This window comes from Ammospiza caudacuta, chromosome 5 (genome assembly GCF_027887145.1).
Source record: "Ammospiza caudacuta isolate bAmmCau1 chromosome 5, bAmmCau1.pri, whole genome shotgun sequence".
In the NCBI taxonomy this organism is placed as follows: domain Eukaryota; kingdom Metazoa; phylum Chordata; class Aves; order Passeriformes; family Passerellidae; genus Ammospiza; species Ammospiza caudacuta.
In genome coordinates, this window is record NC_080597.1 from 65,421,647 (window position 1) to 65,442,045 (window position 20,399).

The following is a 20,399-nucleotide window of genomic DNA, read 5'->3' on the forward strand; positions in this document are numbered from 1 at the left end:
GAACTTTAAGATAAGAACGGTGTAGATAATAGGCCTTTTAGTCTAGATGCAATATAATTTTTATGCTGCTTTATTATTTCAAGCTCTGTAATAGCAGGTGTGTGCCTCCAGTTGTTTATGCCTGTATGTTTTAGGCACATGCAGGCTGTGTAGTCAGTAGCTTGGCCTGGTGCTCACCGCCCATGTCTGTGCAGCCTCCTAGGGCTCCTGTACTCCAGAGTGCTACCTCACCTCTGGCCTCAAAATGCAATGGACACTCACTTTTAACTTGGACCTGATTTTAAAAAGCAAATGCAAATACAAAGTCTTCCCACAGGAGCATCAGCTCCATGAATTGTTAGTGATGTGCCCAGCCAAAGCATGCAGTGTAAGACAGAGGTGCTTGTCTTTATTCTGAAAGGACTTACTCACAATTTTTATGCTTATTTTTAAAATGCTGCTTGGTGAACAGCTGAGCTGAGCTCGGAGCAGTAGGTTTCTCTTTGGATAAACAAGTTATTTATTCAGCTCATGCAACATTTTCGTAAAGAAATAATTAATGGGAGAATAATGACCTTATCATATGACATCCTTTTTTACACTGAATAGTTTTTGGGGGGGGTTTTGGGTGGGTTTTTTTTTGGTGGGGTTTTTTGGTTTTTTGTATGTGTGTTTATAATAATTTTGATTTCTCTTTGAGATTCAAAAGAAAACAGACTACAAAAAGTTCAATGCTGCCATCTAGTGCTGTACCACAAAACAGGGATTAGCTTGAATTCATAGTTCCAGAAATTCATCTACTCATGGCCCTTGACTCAGTCTACAGCCACATGAGCTGAATAACTATTTGGTGTCCCTGGCTGTTTTGGAAAGATTTTCATCATCTATCTTGGGAGCTGAGACACTTAATTCACATATAGGGAGTTAAGCCCATTTTAATCAACAAAATGAATATAACTTACTGAGTAGAGCCAGGATCACACTGCAGATAATTTCTTGACATTTTCAGCCAAGCCCTGGGTGGAGAGGGGGGAAGAAACTGCAGAGCTGGGGTCATGTTGCAAGCACTGCATGGGCCCTCTCACCTGTCCCCAAACCCACTCCCTAGAACTGCTCTTAACCTAAGTGTGGTTGGGAGAATTCACTGAGAAAAAGCCAGTGACAAAGTAAAGGCAACAAAAGTAAATTTGTTGCCTTGGACTTATTGACTGGCTCAGGATGAAACTTGGAGGCTTTGGATTATTCTGGCTTTATCCAGCTCCTAGCTGTCCCTCAGGTTTGGATCTGTGCTGGGACATGGTTATGACTGGCCTGAGCTTCCAACTGGGAGCACCACCTTCTTCCTACCTCCCCTCCACTGCACCTTTGGCCTGCTTGCTTTGCTTTCACCAGTGATCCATTTCCTGCCTCCCACACTCTCAGCTGATACCAAGCACCCATGCTTTGTTCTGTTCTCAAAATCTGGGCACCCTTTTCTTGGAGGGATGTTGTCATTGTCAGAAACCAGCCCTGGGTATCCAACAAATCTCCCAAGAGCAGGCTAACCTCAAGACTAACATTTCCTTTCAATCAAAATAAAGATTACCTCAGCTAGAAAATACAGAATTCTGTTTTTCTTTCTTTCCAAGGTCTCAAGCTACTCGTTTCCGCTGGCACCAGCCTGCTCCTTTCGACAAGCAGCAAACGTGGGCGATCGATAATGTCTACATCGGGGACGGCTGCATAGACATGTGCAGTGGCCATGGGAAATGCACACAAGACAGCTGTGTGTGAGTGCCATCTCTTCCCTGTCCTGCCCAGGGCTGCAGCATTTCACTTCTCTCGCTGTCATTCTGATGAATTTTCAGGAAAAACTGTGATATAATTCTACAAAGGAAGGTGGATTTTGCTCTTAAAACCGAGCAGGGCACTGTGTCCGCATGGGAATGGAAGTAATAAGCAGAAGGGGAACTGCAGGGGTTGGCCCTGCCAGACCTCTGACTGTCCATGCTCCATGGCCAAAGCAGACAGTCCTTTCCTCAGTGGCAGTGCATCACCTCTGCCCTTGCCTCTGCTGCATCAATTCCCCTCCCACCAGGTAGGGAGAGGGTACCCCTTGAATTTGCATAGCCCTCTAGGAACATACAGTCCTGGAGCAAGTGGATAGGAAAAAAACCCTTCCTCCACATAAAAGTCACTTCATGTGAATAGATGCACAATGACCTATCCTCTGCTTAGACTAAGGAAGTCCTTTATCCTCCATCTATTGATTTTCCATATTGGTTTTATGGATGCTACCAAATTTGTCCCTGAGCTTTTTGGAGTGGGTAATTCTATGGAGCTAATTACAACGATAATTAAACCAAAATAATGGTGTCTGTTTTATCACTTACATCAGCACCAGTTAGAAAGAGAATCAATTCTTCTTTTATATTGTTAATGTAAACTCAACCAATGCTCTCATTTCACATTTAAAAAAAAAGACACAAGCCCAAGCGTACACCATAACATCTCTATTAATACAAATTAGCGTTGGTTCTGAGCTTAATTTACTCCATTTGAGATGATTAGATATAACTGCAGAACAATTAAGGATTGACTCCTTATTCCCAAGGGATTTCACACCATGTCCCTGTGCTCTTAACCTGGTGCAGGTTGCAGAGAACGTGGGCTGGAGTTGGGACATATCCACTAAGCAGGATGTAAGGCCAAATTTTGCTTTTTGACTGGTGCTATCTTGATGGCCTGTTGACTCTGCTTCATGGTAGGGTTTGCCAGGGGAGGCAGACTGGCTTGATCCTCAAACTGTTTGCCTAACAATCCACACAGAGTCCTGCAAAGCTAGCAAACAAAAACCCCCAGATTTGCCTGTCTTGGCAACAGAGATATACCTTCCAGATGGATGTATTGCTTTTTTTCCAGCCACAAATGGCAGCAGAAATGGGAGAATGGTTGTATAATTGCACTGTGACTGTATTTCTTAGAAAAATATTTCACTGCAGAATAGACATATTATTGTGTTCTCCTCTATCCTGACAACACTAAGGTACCAAGACACAATATCCCTGGTGAAATCTCATTGTAGCAGAACACAGTTCCAAGCTGTTATCCAGTCTTTGACACATTATAAGAATGTTTTTCAGAGAAAAAAAAAAAAAAAAGGACAACTATATAAAGATAAGAAAGCATCCATATACTAAAATTTTACAGAGACTTGAACCTTAACATTAGCAGGACATTTTTAGGCTTGGCACATTCTCTTGGTTTATTTATCCAAGCACAATGTATTTCACTGCTTTTACTATGTTTGGGAATGGATCCTGTAATAGAAGCTTGAATTATTCACAATACCAAGCCTTCAAAAAAGTCATTTCTGTTTCATATTAGCTACAAAACGCCAGATGTTTGAAACCCCCACACACCAGTTGTGCACTAGTCAATGATGCCCCTCTGCAGAATGAGATGGTACCTTAATAACATGCAGAGCCTTTGCCAGCTGATCTGTGCGTTTGTTTTTCTCTTTGCAGCTGTGACGAACACTGGGGTGGGCTGTACTGCGACGAGCCAGAGACCCCCCTTCCCACACAGCTGAAGGACAACTTCAACCGCTCCCCCTCGGCCCAGAACTGGCTGACCGTGAACGGGGGCAAGCTCAGCACCGTCTGCGGGGCCGTGGCCTCGGGGATGGCTCTGCACTTCAGCGGGGTGCGTGTCCAGCTCGCTCCATCTCACACTATAAGTGGGACTGATCTTAAAAGTTAAATAGCAAAGCATTTAAAAAATAACAGCATAATGTATCAGACACATAAAATATTTTTAAAAATTAAATCCTTTTAATTAATCCTTTGGCTGAAGGTGGAAGTCAAACAGGTCCTACAGACTAGGGTCAGCCAGAAACACTCCAGGAAAGCTGACACCATGCTCCTTGATATGCTGCAGCCAGGAGATTGAGATATAGTGTCTGTGAGTCCTGTATAGAGGCCTTTGAAAGTGGAGCTGGTAGGTTAAAGAACAGTAAAATATGTAGACTTTTAATTTTCCTCTTAAGACTCTCCTCATAGCACTTTAAACTTGCTGTCATTATATTGCAAAGGTTTCATATTGTTGTCTCCAAGAGTTTCAAACCTCCTTGATGTTTCTCGTAGGCATCTCCTCCAAGCACTGACTCTTTCTTCTTCTCTCAGCAGCCAACTGACTCCAATTCCCCTCAACCAACCAATCCACTATTTTATAACCCTCTTCTTCTTATTAGCTACAGCTGTGGCCTGTTAAAGTCAGGCCTGCTCCTAATCTTTAATAATTAGCCCAGCTGCAACTCTTTAGGGGGTAAGATTACTTTCTATACTGCCTTATTCTATCCCCCTACAAAAACTTTCAGACCAGAGTTTGGTGTGGCTTCTAATCAGACCGCAGAGGTAAATTAATAACAAGCTATTTGCACTTGTATGACTTGCACATGGTCCATGACAATACAGAGCCACAGAAACACAGAATGGGCTGGGTAGGAAGGGGCCATGGTGAGTAATCTGGTCCAGCCTCCCTGCCCAAGCAGGGCCACCCTTAAGCACATTGCATCCATGTGTAGCCTCATCTTTCAAATGCCCCACAGGTGGAGTTTTCAGAGTCAGTTCACAGTAAAATTTCCTAGGTTAGCTACATATGTAGGTGTATAACCCTGACTGCTGCTGTAGTTTGCTAACGTATAACCTCAGGATTATAAAAATGATGATTTAGTATTTTAGAAACACATAAAATTTACATCTGTAGATCTCTTCTGTCAAATTTATAACTAAGTTCAAACTGACAAATGTTTTCTAAAATAAACTAACAAAAGCATTACATTTCCACTTCATTACAGTAGGACTAAGTAGACACCAACTAACAGACTAAGCAATGTGAAATATATAAGGTATTGTGGAAAACACACATACTAAAATTGCTTTGCCATTTGATGGTTTGCGTGAGTTGAGTCATTAGCACATGATCAGTGATTCATTAATTCTGCATGGAAAACTTCGTGATTTACAATGGAGGCATGGATTACTGCAGCTTTTTTATTAAGAGGAAAGGTGAATAAATTAATGTTGTAAAACTGAAGGTACAAGTAGCAACATATATAGATACATGACAGAAATTTTTAAGATGAAACATGACTGAAATTATGTCTTCAGGGAAAACATATATATACTTATTGTTCTGTTGGAGCTTTACCTTTGAAATAATTAATAAAATTTTGTACAACCTTAAAATTTTTGCAGCATGAATCCACATTAATAGTGACTGCATAGTCTAACACCTTTTATGAACATGAGTTTTGCCAGACAACACAAACCAACATATTTTTTCATTGCTTTTAAGGGCTGCAGCCGTATGTTAGTCACAGTGGATTTGAACCTCACCAGTGCAGAATTCATCCAGTTTTATTTCATGTATGGATGTCTGATAACTCCAAATAACCGCAACCAAGGAGTGCTGCTGGAGTATTCTGTGAATGGTGGAATCACCTGGAGCCTCTTAATGGAAATTTTCTATGATCAATTCAGCAAGCCTGGGTTTGTAGATACCTTCTTTCTGCCTGTTTAAATTTCTCTGCTAAAGTCAGGTAGTCTTGAATGTTTCACCAGAACCTTTGGGATATGTTAGTGCTGTGGTTTGGATGTCAGGTTGGGATGCACAAGTTCAGCTTGTACAGTCCCCAGAGGTGTTTATTAATGGCCTTGGTGCATGTATTGAGAGCATCAGCATTTATTCAGCTGCTAGGCCAGAAATACAAGAATACCTAGGAGCCTGTAGCAGTCTGGTAGATTTGCAAATGGTTGCAGAAAATAAATTAATAGCTACTGTAGTGGTGTCCATTTTGTTCTTAAAGCTACTAACCTTTGCAATCTATTTCTTTATTGGCAAGATCATAAAATCACTGATTGTTATAAGTTAGTTACAAAATGGTGTGGCTAGAAGAAACTGCATTTCTGCAGTTATCCATCAAAAGGATGGATACACTCAAGCCCTGCTTTCAGATGTTTGTGAAATTCAAATCATGCATATATGTGATCTGACCATTTTCTCGCTGATTAATTTAAAAGATTCACAGAAAATGGGGATGTGACGGACCCATTATTTGTTATTTTATTCAAGCACACCAAGAATTACTAGCACTTTAATTGGACATGAGATTTCAGTGTACTATTTTCTACTGTTGCAATTGAACAGATAAATTTTGCTATCGTCTGAATTGCTCCAGGTTGAAAAAAGGAATCTTTATTTCACTTGCACACTCTCCTTCTTAACACTTTCCTTAATAAAGGCCTTATGGCCATACTCTGCTGGTCCAGACCATTGCATTCAGTCCCATAAGGACACCTGAAGCAAGTGAGGTTGTTCAAACCATGCCACAGTTGGGCGTTGACCTTTTCCACCTCTCTCTGAGCCCCTGTCCCAGGGATGACATTTGGAGTGATCAGAAAGTTTTTTGTTTCAGAAATGTCTCCTGGAGGAATCTAGGCTAGACCGATCTTTTTCTTCTTTCCAAAATTCCATGTATTCCAGGAAACATCAGGAATAGACTCAGTCAAAGCATCTAGCACAGAGCATAGCAAAGTGTTCTCCTCCCACAGCTTTCCTACAACTAATCCCCAGTTTTTATTCCAGCTTTGTGAACATCCTCCTTCCCTACGATGCCAAAACCATCGGGACCCGCTTCCGCTGGTGGCAGCCCAAGCACGACGGGCTGGACCAGAACGACTGGGCCATCGACAACGTGCTGATCTCGGGCTCGGCCGACCAGCGCACGGTGATGCTGGACACCTTCAGCAGCGCCCCGCTGCCGCAGCACGAGCGCGCCCCGGCCGACGCGGGGCCCGCCGGCAGCACCGCCTTCGACATGGCCCTGCAGGACAAAACCACGGGTAAAACTCCCACCTGAGTCCCCGTTAGGGAGCAAGGAGCCAGTGCAGTGATGCGCAGGTCTGGCTGAGCCTCGGACTCGCTGTGTCACTGTGATGGCGACTGCTGAGCGGATTTCCCGGCTGTGGCTAAAATGAGGCCTAGTAGGGGTAGTGTAGGAGTTTGGGAGGCAGTGGGAAGTTGTTGGATTTCTAAAGTGTTTGTGGCAGAGGCCAGTCATGCTATGCAGAGGATAAGTCTGATGTCCCCAATTCGATTGTAAAGTACAGCTTGAGGGGCAGCAGTATTGGCTTCTGCCCATCCACATCATCAGCTGATTGGTAGGAAGGATGTAATTCTGACTCTTTCTCAGCCAATGAATAAGACAATTCCGTTGCTGTAGAGGCCCTGTCTCTTGATTTTTGTTTGCAAAAAGCAAAATGAAAAGATGTAATGCAGCTTTTTTTACTGCGTGAATTTATTTAGAAGGCTTCCTTTCTATTTCCTTCCTATTTCCTTTATTTTAAAAGGAAAAAAATGTAATTTAAAAGTGACAGGTTATTCTAAGCAAATTTCTTATCATGAGTGTCTGTTCCCTATTTATTAACTTTTTAAAATTTTCTTTAAGGAATTTAAGTTCCATTTTACAACTAAATGTTGTTGTTATAGTGTAAGAGGTCTATTGTCATTACATTGCAAGGGTTCCATATTGCCAGAGTTTTGTACCTCCTTGATGTTTGTTGTAGGCAGCTCCTCTAGGCACTGACTCTTCCTTGTCCTCACAGTAGCCAACTGACTCCAGTTCTTCCCTCAGCCAACCAATCCACCCTTTTATAACACTCTTCTTATTGGCTACAGCTGTGGCCTGTTAAAATCAGGCCTGCTCCTAATCTTTAATAATTAACCCAGCTGCAACTCTTTAGGGGGTAAGATTACATTCTATACTACCTTTATTTGCCTATATTCCATTCCCCTACAACTAAATTTTGTAGAAGATGCATTTTTGTATGTTTATAAGGCTTAACAATTACCAGTCTGTTAAGCACTTTGTGCAGACATGTAGGCAACACCCATTAAAAGGCTCTCCCAAAATGTTCAGTGCAATAGAAGTTCATATTTTAAGTAAGTCTCAGATCCTTACTTCTTTAATATTAAAAAATAATGCTGTAATGCTTGTCTAAGTGAGCAAGCTCATTAGTAAGCTTTCAGCAAGTAAGCTGTAAGCTTACTTACTTACTTACTCAAGTAAAGAGTGCTTTCAGCAATAAATGCGATAGATGTAATACATATTTACATGGGAACAACAGGGTACCGACATGCTCAGGAGCAATATAAATAATTCTCATGTAGGCTGAAAAATAAAGCTGTGAATCACCTTTTGTGGTTAACACTACTCCCTGTTTAACTTATATTGTCACTGTATATAACTGACCTTGCCATTTATTTTCAAGTGAATGAACACTGGTTATTCCATGATGATTGCTCAATTGAGAGATTTTGTGATTCTCCTGACGGTGTCATGATCTGTGGGAGCCACGATGGCAGAGAGGTCTATGCAGTCACCCACGACCTGACTCCTACAGAAGGCTGGATTATGCAGTTCAAGGTAAAATCTGTCTGCAGTAAACTTATTCAAAACCACATTTTGTTCCAGGTCTAAGTAGATCTTTCAGGAGGAAGGATGCTGTATAGGTATACACAGGAGCAATTCCCTGCTGGGAAAAATGTTGTTATTAGGCCATCCTTATTTTTCTCACTTACTCTGTGTTGGTCAGCTTTAGTACCACAGGCTTTTCTCAGAGGTGGCACATTCTTCTCTTCCAGCACTGCATTTCTATGGACATCATGTAATAAGGATATTGCACATCTACCAGGTGCCTATTTTGTTACACCTGCTAGTGAGGGAAAAGCAGTTCCACAGTAGTTCACTTTGCTCCTGGGCTGTCATGCACTCATATCAAACCTGCATCCAAACTGGCCTTTGTACACCCATTTACCTAAACTAAGGAAATAACCCAGAAATATATGGAAATTTCAAGAACCCTTTGCACATCCATCCATAAATGTGGTCTCCCTAATCTGTGGCCTTCCCTGAAATATTCAAATCTCATGTTGTGTGGGAGGAGATATTAACTTTATTTGTTTTATGGCACTGGGGTCTAAGGCACGAGTGTCAAAATCTGGAAATTCAGAAATGTGAACTATCTAGAAAAAAACAAAATTCACAATACGGTGTCTGTTCTCAGTCTTGAGAATATCAAAGAGATCTGCAGGTGACTGGTACCATACAGGCACTGTTGCTGCCGTCATTTCAAGCAAAATTCTGCAGTCTGTTTTCAGGTTCAAACACATTTTTAAACTCCCCACCACAAGTAATTCTTAATTACTGATGATCTCTTCTTTATTAGGTTTCTGTTGGATGTAAACCCTCAGAAAAACTTGCACAAAATCAGGTCCATGTGCAGTACTCCACTGACTTTGGTGTTAGTTGGAGTTACTTAGTACCTCAGTGCTTACCAGCCGATCCAAAATGTTCTGGGAGTGTCTCACAGCCATCTGTCTTCTTTCCCACAAAAGGATGGAAAAGAGTAACTTACACACTGCCTGAAAGCCTTGTGGGCAAGTAAGTATGAATTTGTTACTCATTTTGTCTTGGATTGAGTACCACCCTGGAAACACAATAGGACATCTGCCTATTCATTTTCTTTCTAGGAAATTGCAAATAGCAGCGTTCATGTTCATTACATTAGGGACATCTAAAAAATCCATTTCAATAGGTATTTCCACTACTTGTGGAAGCTCAGAAGATAGTACAGTCATGATTATATTGTGTTTAATCTTTTCTCAATTGAGCAAAGTTGGTTTATGCCTTTGTCTGGTTCTCTTCATTCCTTTATATCTAGTCCTGTGAGGTTTCGGTTCTACCAGAAATACTCAGATATGCAGTGGGCCATTGATAATTTCTATCTGGGCCCTGGTTGTCTGGAAAACTGTAGAGGTCATGGAGACTGCCTGAATGAGCAATGCATCTGTGATCCTGGGTATTCGGGTCCAAACTGCTACCTGACCCAGACACTGAAGGTAATTTTATTGCATGTTTTTTTAAAAGAAATAACTTTGGCATATGTTTGACTGGGAGGAAAGAGAGGAGAGATTGATCTCACTGGAAATTTAGCTTTGATTCCTGTCAGCCTGAAGACAGTTAAATGAATTTTCAGCCCTTCCATCAGTTTTTTAACAAAACTATTACTGCATTATTGAATAATGGGTTTGTTGTTGTATGTTTGAAAATAACACTTAGCCTGAAAAAGCTGTGATAAAGTTCATTGTTCATCTTTTAATCATCATTATAGGATGAAAATCACCCTTGCACATGTGGTTGTATTTGAACAAAATAGATTGTCTTTACTGTGAGAGAGCTTACTGAAGTAGGGAATAAAGGAAAATTACAAAAAATTAGAAAATTAATTTACATGGCTGTTTGGCTCTTACTCATGTTACCCACTAACAATCAAGTGGACTCTAGTTAGATATTGCTAATTTAAAAGTTAAAAATAACCAACTAACTTGTCAGTTGTCATGTAATTTGAATTATTATAACCTTCTGTTTTTCGTCTGAAATATTAATTACACGAACAAATATCATTGTCTGTTTGCAATTTTTAATTAGTAAGGTATCCATCATATTAAGGACACTTGGGATAAAATGGTAGCAATTTTAGGGGAGTTTTACTGCTAACTCCTTAATGCCAGGGTCTCTGGTTTTGCTGAAGAAAGATCTAGAATATTTTTTCTCGCATGCATTCAGAAGTCCCCTACTGTTCCCCTCTGCCATCAGAACCTTGCCACACAGACCCAACATGTTCATTCATTTGCACATGCCATTTTTAATTTGCTTCATTACCTCCTGAGTATGTTAAAATCCAGCCCTAATAGATTTTCAGATTTAGCCAATTCAGTCCAAGTGGCTAAATATTCAGCCAGAAGTGATTATGCTCAGTCACCCTGAGAAAAATTTAGCGTTCTTGAACCCTTCAAACATGTTTAGGTCAGTTCCAGCTGTGGTTGTTAAAAAGACTTAAAATCTTACTTACCTGTGCTTCATGTTAAATTCCTTACTTACAGACCTTCCTGAAAGAGCGCTTTGACAATGAGGAAATTAAACCAGATTTGTGGATGTCCTTAGAAGGTGGAAACACCTGTACTGAGTGTGGAATTCTGGCAGAAGACACAACCCTGTACTTTGGAGGTGCAACTGTGAGGCAGGCTGTCACTCAGGATCTGGACCTGCGTGGGGCAAAGTAGGTCATGGTTCTGTGTCATTGTCACAGGGAGCTGTGTCATACCCTGGCAAAGCAGCAGGCAGCACGGCTGGTAGCTCAGGGAATTCCTGGGCCATCACAGGAGCAGCACCACCTGAGGAGACACTTGTAGCAGCCACAGGGCCTCCCTCGTGGTCAGTTGCTCTTGGAATCTCTGCTGGTCAGAGTGACCCCGAGATAAGTTAGAAAGTCTCTTTTCCCAGCCTGGAGGTCGAAGAAGGAGTCAGAGCTCTTCATTTCTTGGTCTCAAGGTTGTTTATTTATCTTATCTTTAAAATTCTTTCTCCTGTCCTGCCTGAGGTCTGCTCAGCAGGACAGTCAGAGGCACTCTGCCTGCCCCCAGGGGGTGGTGTTATCTTTTTATACTAAAAACTATCTGTAGATTATTTACAATTACTTTCCAATACCTATCACCTATGTTAGACAGTGAGCCTCTACTCTAAATCAACCTAAAAGTGCCAACATCACAGCAGAAGATGGAGGCCAAGACACCCAGATTCCTCCATCTTGTCTCCTGAACCCCCATTCTAAAAATCCCAAAATTCTATTTGTCACCCTGTGATAAATTCACTATCATTCTACTTAAACTGTCATGGCTTGCAGATCTTCATATAAGGTTGGTAATTTGCTCCCTGGGTCATATTCAAAACCACAAGTGTCTTGGGCTCTGTGCCAGGGTCTCTGAGCCCCCTGGCAGGGGTCTTGGCAATCCAGGACAGCCAGAGGGATGTCCTGAATTCCAACGAGTTGCCTAAGATAGGAAATGCCTAGTCATGATGACTGGACCTAAGAAGCCCCCCTTCTGCCTTCAGACCCTTGTTATCTCTCTGTAAGACAATAAGTCACTTTTACCTCCACCCTTACTATTAGAATGTTTCCCAAAACCCCTATACCCTACATAAACCCCCATTTCTGTGCTGTTCTGCAGAAGAGCTGTCACTGTCACCCTTTGTGGAAGCTGCCAATAAAGACACCTGTGTGGAACCTCATACAGCCTTCTCCTCTCTCTCCTGTGTCTGCCAAGGCACTTAGCAAGCAAAGGGCTGAAATCACTAAGAGCTGAATTCACCAAAGAGCTGATCTCACGTGAGAGCTGAGCTGCTTGCTAGGATTGCCTGTGGCTGGGAGCCTGCCTGAGGGACCCAGACAGGTGGACTTAGCAAGACTTTGCTATCCACACACCTACAGTCAGAGACCCTGAGGACCCTCACCGTAACAAAATAGACACTGAGGAGATTATGATTCCCAGGGTGCTGGGGCTATGATTCTCAAGGTGCTGACGCTTTCAGATGAGTCATAGAGATCAAGGCTCACCCCAGCACAGTGGAAAGGGTCTGACAAGTCCAGGTGAAGCAGCAGATCCTTTTGTCCAGAAATGTCATGTCAAATGGAATCAGCGACTTCTTCCTGCAAAGAGGCACCAGTCACCAGGGCATCGCTCCTGGAGGCACCAGCTGTGTCTCTCACTGAGTTCAGAGCAGTTCTGCTGGTTGTTCTCTCCTGGTTGGCCATACAAGATCCATTCCATTTCTATGCTGTTGGAAAGGATGAGTTATCCAGAGAGCAATGGAACTCTGTCAGTTTAGACAGACTAAGGACATGACATAGACAACTTCATTTCTCTTGATCATACTGCTTTAATGAAGCCAAACACTCTGACTTCTTAAATTTTGCAATTTGCTGAATTACAGGAAGGAAGGGGCCTCAGGGAATCTCTAATCCAACCTCAAGCTCAAAGCCAGGTAACACTGAATTCAGGGCAGTTTGCCCAGGATTTTGTCCCATTGGATCTTTAAAAACCTCCAAGAACAGAGATCCTACTGTCTGTCTGTACTGGAACACTTTTACTAGTGTTCAGTTATTCTCAGAGTGATTATTTTTCTTTTTTTTTTTTCCTGTTAAATCCATTTGGAACTTCCTATTTTTTCAGTGTATGACCTCTGGCTCTGAGCTCTGGTTCCAACCTTGCCTCAGTTTATCAACTTTTTTATGTCCTTCATTGATACAAGGGCACCTTAACACATGGTGAGCTCCCATTCCACCAGGAATCTCAGGGAACTCTAAGCAAAGCAGCTCCCATCTAGTCTGTCCCTGGCTGGTACATTTGCAATGGGCTATTCCCAGGGGCAGTTCTTAGTTGAATTCCATGAGGTTCCCATGAAAATTTTTCCATGAAAACCTTTGCAGTACTTGTGTATCAGTGTTATTTGCTTAAAAATGTTGGCATTTGGAACAATTTCAGCATGTCTGTTAACAGAAAGCAACCTCTGTTCATGCAAGTCTAACAGATGTGATCATATACATTTACTCTTAGGTTTCTACAGTACTGGGGGAGAATTGGGAGTGAAAATAACATGACAACATGCCACAGACCAACTTGCAGAAAGGAAGGAGTGCTGCTAGACTACTCCATTGATGGAGGCAAGTACATACTGTATTTACAGCTGAGCTTCAGTCTGGTTCTGTATCTACCCACCATGAATACCTGACAAGTTGTCAGAGATCCAAAATAAAAAGCTAATTCTTAATTGCAAAGCTATTTTGGTCCCTGTAAAGATTTTTCCCCATCTAAAAGTTCCATCTATTGCTCAGAAGTTTTCCATAATCTTCCTGCCTTATTTCAGTAATCAGTGGCTTCCACCCAAGCTGATTATTCCTTTTTACAATTGCAAGATTACTCTTGGAGTGAGTAACACTTGCCAACTATCCTTAGAAGTTAAGCTCTATCAGAAGACCACAGCTATTACTTTTTATTTCCTATTATCTTTAATCCTTTAGAAAATTCTACCATATGTTTGGTTTTATCTCACTAAACCTGCATCTTTTCATTCTAGGGATATCCTGGACTTTGCTCCACGAGATGGATTACCAAAAGTACATCTCAGTGAGGCACGACTACATCCTGCTCCCCGAGCGTGCCCTGACCAACACGACGCGCCTGCGCTGGTGGCAGCCCTTCACCCTCAGCAGCGGCATCGTGGTGCCCGGCCCCGAGCGGGCCCAGTGGGCTCTGGACAACATCCTCATTGGGGGAGCTGAGATCAACCCCAGCCAGCTGGTGGACACCTTTGATGATGGTAAAACAGGCTGCCGCAGCTCGTCTGTGGTCTGGCGTTACCTGTTCTTGTCTTACCTGAGCCCTGTGAGCTTGCAAGCAGATTTTATTTTATTTTAACTCTGCACATTTTTGACTTTGTAGACTAATGCTGTTTATATGCTATTCTTCATGCTCATAGAAGTGTGTAAAAATATATATATGTGTGTATGTGTACATATATATATGTGTGTGTATACACACATATGTATATTCCGATGTATATGTGTGCACATGTCTGCACACATAAAAAAATTTCTTTCATTCCAACTCATTTCATTTAAATTTCTGATATTATGCTCTTATCATATTTTTTAAAAGTACTGTTATTTAAATGCTATAATTACCTCTCTGGCAATGAATGTCTTTATTATGTCTCTCTCTTTGTAGCTTACTGTGTGTCATTACAGATAGCATAAATGTAGTGTCCATATCACTAAAGTACTCTGTCAAGTGATTCTGTGGATTCATTTCTAAGCCTTGATGTTTACCAAGACAATGCAGTAATTTTATTTAACTCATCTTAATAGAAGGCACCTCTCATGAAGAAAATTGGAGCTTTTACCCTAATGCAGTCAGAACTGCAGGGTTCTGTGGAAATCCATCATTCCATCTCTACTGGCCAAATAAGAAAAAGGATAAAACACACAACATCCTGTCCTCCAGGGAGCTCATTATACAGCCAGGATACATGATGCAGTTTAAAGTAAGAAATGTTCTCTCTCTCCAAAGTAAAGAACACAATGAAAATTCATCTAATGTGTCTCCAGAAATTATTGTTCTTCCAACTAGGATGGTCAATTGGATGAATAATTAATAGTGACTTTTTACTAGAAATCAAAGGAAAATATGAAGTGTAGGTAATGAGAACCAGAAGGGCTGCATGAATGTAAAACGTCAAAATATTCTGACTGTCTGTAAGCTGTTGGGATGACTCAGAGGAATTAGAAGTCTAATACCTTTTTCCTGAAATGATTGGATCATCAGATACAGTAGGAATTATTTTCTAAGGTGAGAATAGATGCCATGCAGAATAAGTTATTTTCCCCTAATTTGTGAAGGAACAGAAAAAGTAAGGGAGAAGGCTGGAGAAGAGCATCATATGGAAAATAGAAGTGTGTTCAAGCAGAGGTGCCCCTTCTTCTTCCTTATGCCATGGCAAATTACCTAAACCATCAGAGAAACATTTCTGAGTACTTTAATTTGATTTAAGATAGAATTCTACCCAGGGCCAAAGGCAACAAGTAGTTGTTTTCCAGAAATGTTCTTGGCCATTCCCCAAGTACCCTGTCTTAAACTAGGAACTAACATGAAAGTAGGGTTATCAAAATACTAATCCATTTTCTTATTACGGTTTTTTTCTTGCTCTTCTGTTTAACAAGATAGTTACAGAATTTACCATCTTCCACTGCTCAATATTTTCACCTTTTCTCAATGTCACTGCCTATTTCATATTTACTGTCTAATGTAATCCCTAAAGCACTGCTTCCCCATTCAGCATGCCAAAAAAACTATATATGAGAGGAGTCTCTGAAGTTTTTTACTACTGAATGTCAAGACTGCCTCCAAGATGCTTATTTTACCCAGCCTATCATCTTTTTCCTCTATTTTAAGACCAAATTAGGATAACCCATCAGCATTTAATAGTTTATATTACTAAACTCTTACTGCAGAGTTTTTCTTTCCTGACCTTCTCCCCATTTTTCTTCACTGCTCACAGCAAAGGTTTTATTTCTAAACTAAGAACTCAGCTGTAGCATGGCTTCTGTTTGGTTTTGAAATTTAGCAATTTAGTAATGTACACTGGGTATTGTAATCTTTCTACTGTAATATGGAACAAATGTGTCTATTGTTTTAAATATTCAGAATAATTCTGTTTCTAAATTGGACTGATTTAAAGTTTATATCCACATGTTTATCATTATGAATTTTAAATTTCATAGGTGCTTCACTTTTGGAAATGCCAAGGAACTACCATATATTTTGTTTCAGAAAAAATATTTGTTTAGATATTTAATTTGGACTTTAGAAATGAAATGTTAGGATTCTGTTAGGAAATAACAGTAGCAAGGAAGTAAAATTCTTTAAGTAAAAACAGTATCTGAAGTACTGTGTCTTTTGTTTTCCATCCACTTTTGATGGATTTTACCCAAGTTGACAATCTCTCATACACCTAATAAAGAAACAAAAAAGGAGAACATAAGTTGATTATTTATCACTTTAAATGCCTACCTGAATTGTTATAGCAGTTGATTTTATTTGTGCTATAGATCGTGGTTGGCTGTGAGGCAAATTCTTGTGGGGACCTCCACTCAGTGATGCTGGAGTATACAAAGGATGCCAGGTAAATGACAGCAGAATACACAGACCTGAAAAAAAAATAGTATGACATTAAAAATGTAGAGAGCTTCTATTTATTAAAGCTTTGCTTTGCTATTCATTTTGTTACATGAATTATTGTAATGTGCTTTGTTATTCATGTTGTAACAGAATCTGAACAAAGCCCATGTGCAAGCATTGGGATTTGTCTACATAACTCCCATAAATTCTCTTTATATTTTATCCCAGATGTTGACAGGTTCATGGTGTTGAGCTTGTAGTGACAATCATGAGCATGTTCCTGTTAAAAATGTGCTCCCAGGAAAACACATTTGCAGGAAATTATTTAGTAGGATACAGGACCAAGCTGTCATGAATTGGGAGTTACTGAACTCCAAATTGGTCTTTAACTAGCTAACAATAGCACTGCCTCATGAGCTGTAGAATAGCTGCATGTTATAATTTGTGAAAATGAAGGTATATTCCGTGCTCAAAAAGCTGTGGGTGAAAATGTAGCAAATTCTATTGGGACTCTCATGAAGACTGTAAGAAAGAGACTAAGGAGCTGCCTCCTAAATAAATCCTGTCAGGCAGCCCAGAGCAGCTGTGTGTACCACACTGCTGGGAGTACCACCACCAAGGGCTCCACAACACTCAAACATCCCCCTGGCTGCACCTGTGCTTTGACCTCTCACCTCTTGTTTATCTGTGGCTCCAGAGAAATGAAAATGATTGCTGACAATCTATTGCTGACAATCTCTTTTTTCTTTAGTAAGACAGGCAATGTCATGACCCTTACAAATAATCTGTTTTCCTTTCATTATTTTTTCAGTTGTTCTAAAACATTTTTCTCGTTTTTTTTTTTTTTTGCTTCCTACAGGACAGACTCATGGCAACTTGTCCAGACACACTGCCTTCCTTCCTCATCTAATAGCATTGGCTGCTCCCCATTTCAATTCCATGAAGCTACCATCTATAACTCTGTTAACAGCTCCATGTGGAGAAGAATAACTATCCAGCTGCCTGACCATGTCTCATCCAGGTAGGTTCACCAAAGGTCAACTCACTGTGGACCTATAAAACGACAGCTGCCTTGCTGGCATGGCTTACTAGGAACAATTGGTGAATTAAAAATTATTCCTTATTGTGGATCATTCACATTCTCTGAAAAATCCCTTTACCCAAGATTTTTCTCCTGGGAAGCTGAGGAGCCTCAGAGAAAAGAAAAACAATTCTTATCTCATTTGCTTCTCCTGTGTTGTTCTCATGTGGAATGTGTTTGGAGATTGTTTACCCACAGGTGATTGTTTCATTGGATACTGATATGAGTTGTTCTGACTCTTTGGCAAATCAGGGCCAAGCTGTGTTGAGACTCTGGAAAGAGTCACGAGTTTTCATTATTATCTTTTTAGCATTAAGTATCCTTTCTGTATTCTTTAGTATAGTTTAGTATAGTATTCTTTAATATAATATTGTATCATAAAGTAATAAATTAGCCTTCTGAGAACATGGAGTCAGATTCATCATTCCTTCCTACCACAAAGGTCCCTGCAAATACAACAATTAATGTTCTTCAAGAAGATTTTTGTTAATAGAAGTCATTACTGCCAATGATGTAGCAGGCTGGGTATTTCCAGTTATTGAAGTCACAGCCCCCTCACATGACATTTTTGGTTACATTTGCTGCTGGTGTATTAGAACATCACTATGCAGATGTGTTTAATTGCTATGCATCCTAACACAGTGTTTGGATGTTGATATTTGCAGTGCAACCCAGTTCAGGTGGATTCAGAAGGGAGAAGAGCTGGAGAAGCAGAGCTGGGCAATCGATCACGTGTACATTGGGGAAGCGTGCCCAAAGCTCTGCAGTGGCCACGGGTACTGCACGACTGGAGCCATCTGCATCTGTGACGAAGGATTCCAAGGTTCCATTTCTTCATTTCTCTCTGTACATCCACTACAATCTAGTCTAGCCCAAAATTAAACAAAAAGACTAAGTGATGTATCATGTCCAAATTCATCACTGGAATGTCTGAGTAACAAATCCAAAATTAATAATTTGTCAGGGCTCCAAATTACAGCTTTTCCCCCTCCTTACTCTTTCTACATTGAGCCAGCAGTCTCTCCCACCTGGCATTGTATGGAAAGTCCACCCAGCCCTCATTGAAGGCTGAACATGGCTACTTGATTACCCAGAATTGGCTTCCACTCCATGCTCCTTCCAAGGGTGCATCCCAGAGGATGTGCAAATGGGATCCAGATGTTGGTGACTGGCATCTGTAAGGGGCTCTGTGCCCCATCAGGACACAGTGTTCTGCTCTAAGCCCTCAGTGCAGCTAAGCACATGCCTAATGGTACCTGAGTGCCCTTGGTAAGCTCTAAGTGCTTTGTGGGAGTGGAGCCAGTGTTTAATGTCTTCCAGGAGAGCCTCATAACTGTATAAGATCAGATCCCTTCTGAGTTTTTAGACATTTTTGCCTTCAACCCACAATTTGAGGTTTCTCCTATTGGCATCAGTGCAAAACAGGAGAAACTGTATTGCAGTTCTTGAAGTTATACTGCTGTAAAAATTAGACTCACAGCCTCTATTTTGTAAAAATGACTGCTGTATATCAATGTGCACATTGTTAATGAATCTGCTGAAATATATTCAGGCTGTCCTCACACTGAATATTGAGTCGCAACCTTGAAAAGAATTACAATGACCTGTAACTCAATTTTCTCCATTCTTTCTATTTTTTGCATGTTTTACAACTTCATTGTGTCATTTTTAGGTGATGACTGCTCTGTTTTTAGCCATGATCTGCCAAGTTATATTAAAGATAATTTTGAGTCTGAAAGAGTCACTGAAATAAACTGGGAAACCATTCAGGGGGGAGTGATAGGGAATGGATGTGGACAGCTGGCACCCTATGCCCATGGAGATTCACTCTACTTTAATGGATGTCAAGTAAGACAAGCTGTGACCAAGCCTCTGGATCTCACCCGAGCAAGGTAATAGTTGAGCCTAAACAGCTCTTCTAACAATTTATGAGAAAGGAAACTCTTCACATGTATGTGCAGCCATGTGGCCTGTACAGATGAGGATGGACTGACCTGGCTGTGCCATGCAGTTGGATGTGGCTGGCAGAAAACATTAGGGTTGGCAAAATGCTTTGTGATTTTGATTTGGGAGATGGAGAGTGAGGATGTCAGATGAAAAGGTCAGATGTTTTCATCATGCCCAACAGAGCACTGTCTATGTAAGCCTGCAATGACAATGAAGCTGTTGGCACAGACTGGACACCAGACTGCCTGGACCAGGGCCTGATCTGATAAGACAAATCCCATGCTTGTATGTGCCTCCACAATGGTTATGACTAAAGATGTTATTTAGTAATTACAGGGTCATTTTCTCATTTCAGTTGTCAAATAGAATTATATTCACCTGGCAATGAACGGGAGTAGGTTTTTCATCTATTGAGCCTCTTTGGCCATGGAAAAACAAATGTAAACAGCCTGTGCTGGCTCTTAACAGAGTGACAGCTTTCAGGACTGGTTTATCTTGTCCAAAGCAAGATTAGAAACAGGATGAATTGGCCAGTGGACTAGATATAATCAGGCTCTTCTCTTCTTACTTCATGAACACCTGGATAGAATATGATATATATATATATATATATTTTAGGCACTTTCTTATATTCAACCTTTGTTTGTTCTTAAACTTTTCATAGACTCGTTTACATGTTTGCATTTTTATCCATCTCAGTTTTGTGCAGATATATTGCAAAATTGGATCCTGCCTGCAACAATATATTATACATAGTAAACTATTATTTTGAAAG

General features: G+C 40.8%; 1 protein-coding gene across 1 annotated transcript in view; it reads left to right on the forward strand.

The window, feature by feature from the left end:
• The window catches only part of RELN (reelin), a 240,566-nt gene that overhangs the window by 209,338 nt on the left and 10,829 nt on the right, over positions 1-20,399 (forward strand). Inside the window, exons 47-61 of the mRNA XM_058805958.1 lie at positions 1,608-1,748; positions 3,486-3,663; positions 5,317-5,510; positions 6,607-6,863; positions 8,292-8,446; positions 9,249-9,463; positions 9,744-9,921; positions 10,966-11,141; positions 13,477-13,583; positions 13,997-14,239; positions 14,787-14,962; positions 16,527-16,600; positions 17,456-17,617; positions 18,343-18,500; positions 19,350-19,569. Of these exons, the coding sequence (XP_058661941.1) occupies positions 1,608-1,748; positions 3,486-3,663; positions 5,317-5,510; positions 6,607-6,863; positions 8,292-8,446; positions 9,249-9,463; positions 9,744-9,921; positions 10,966-11,141; positions 13,477-13,583; positions 13,997-14,239; positions 14,787-14,962; positions 16,527-16,600; positions 17,456-17,617; positions 18,343-18,500; positions 19,350-19,569 (2,634 nt within the window). The remainder of the gene's footprint in view (positions 1-1,607; positions 1,749-3,485; positions 3,664-5,316; positions 5,511-6,606; positions 6,864-8,291; positions 8,447-9,248; positions 9,464-9,743; positions 9,922-10,965; positions 11,142-13,476; positions 13,584-13,996; positions 14,240-14,786; positions 14,963-16,526; positions 16,601-17,455; positions 17,618-18,342; positions 18,501-19,349; positions 19,570-20,399) is intronic.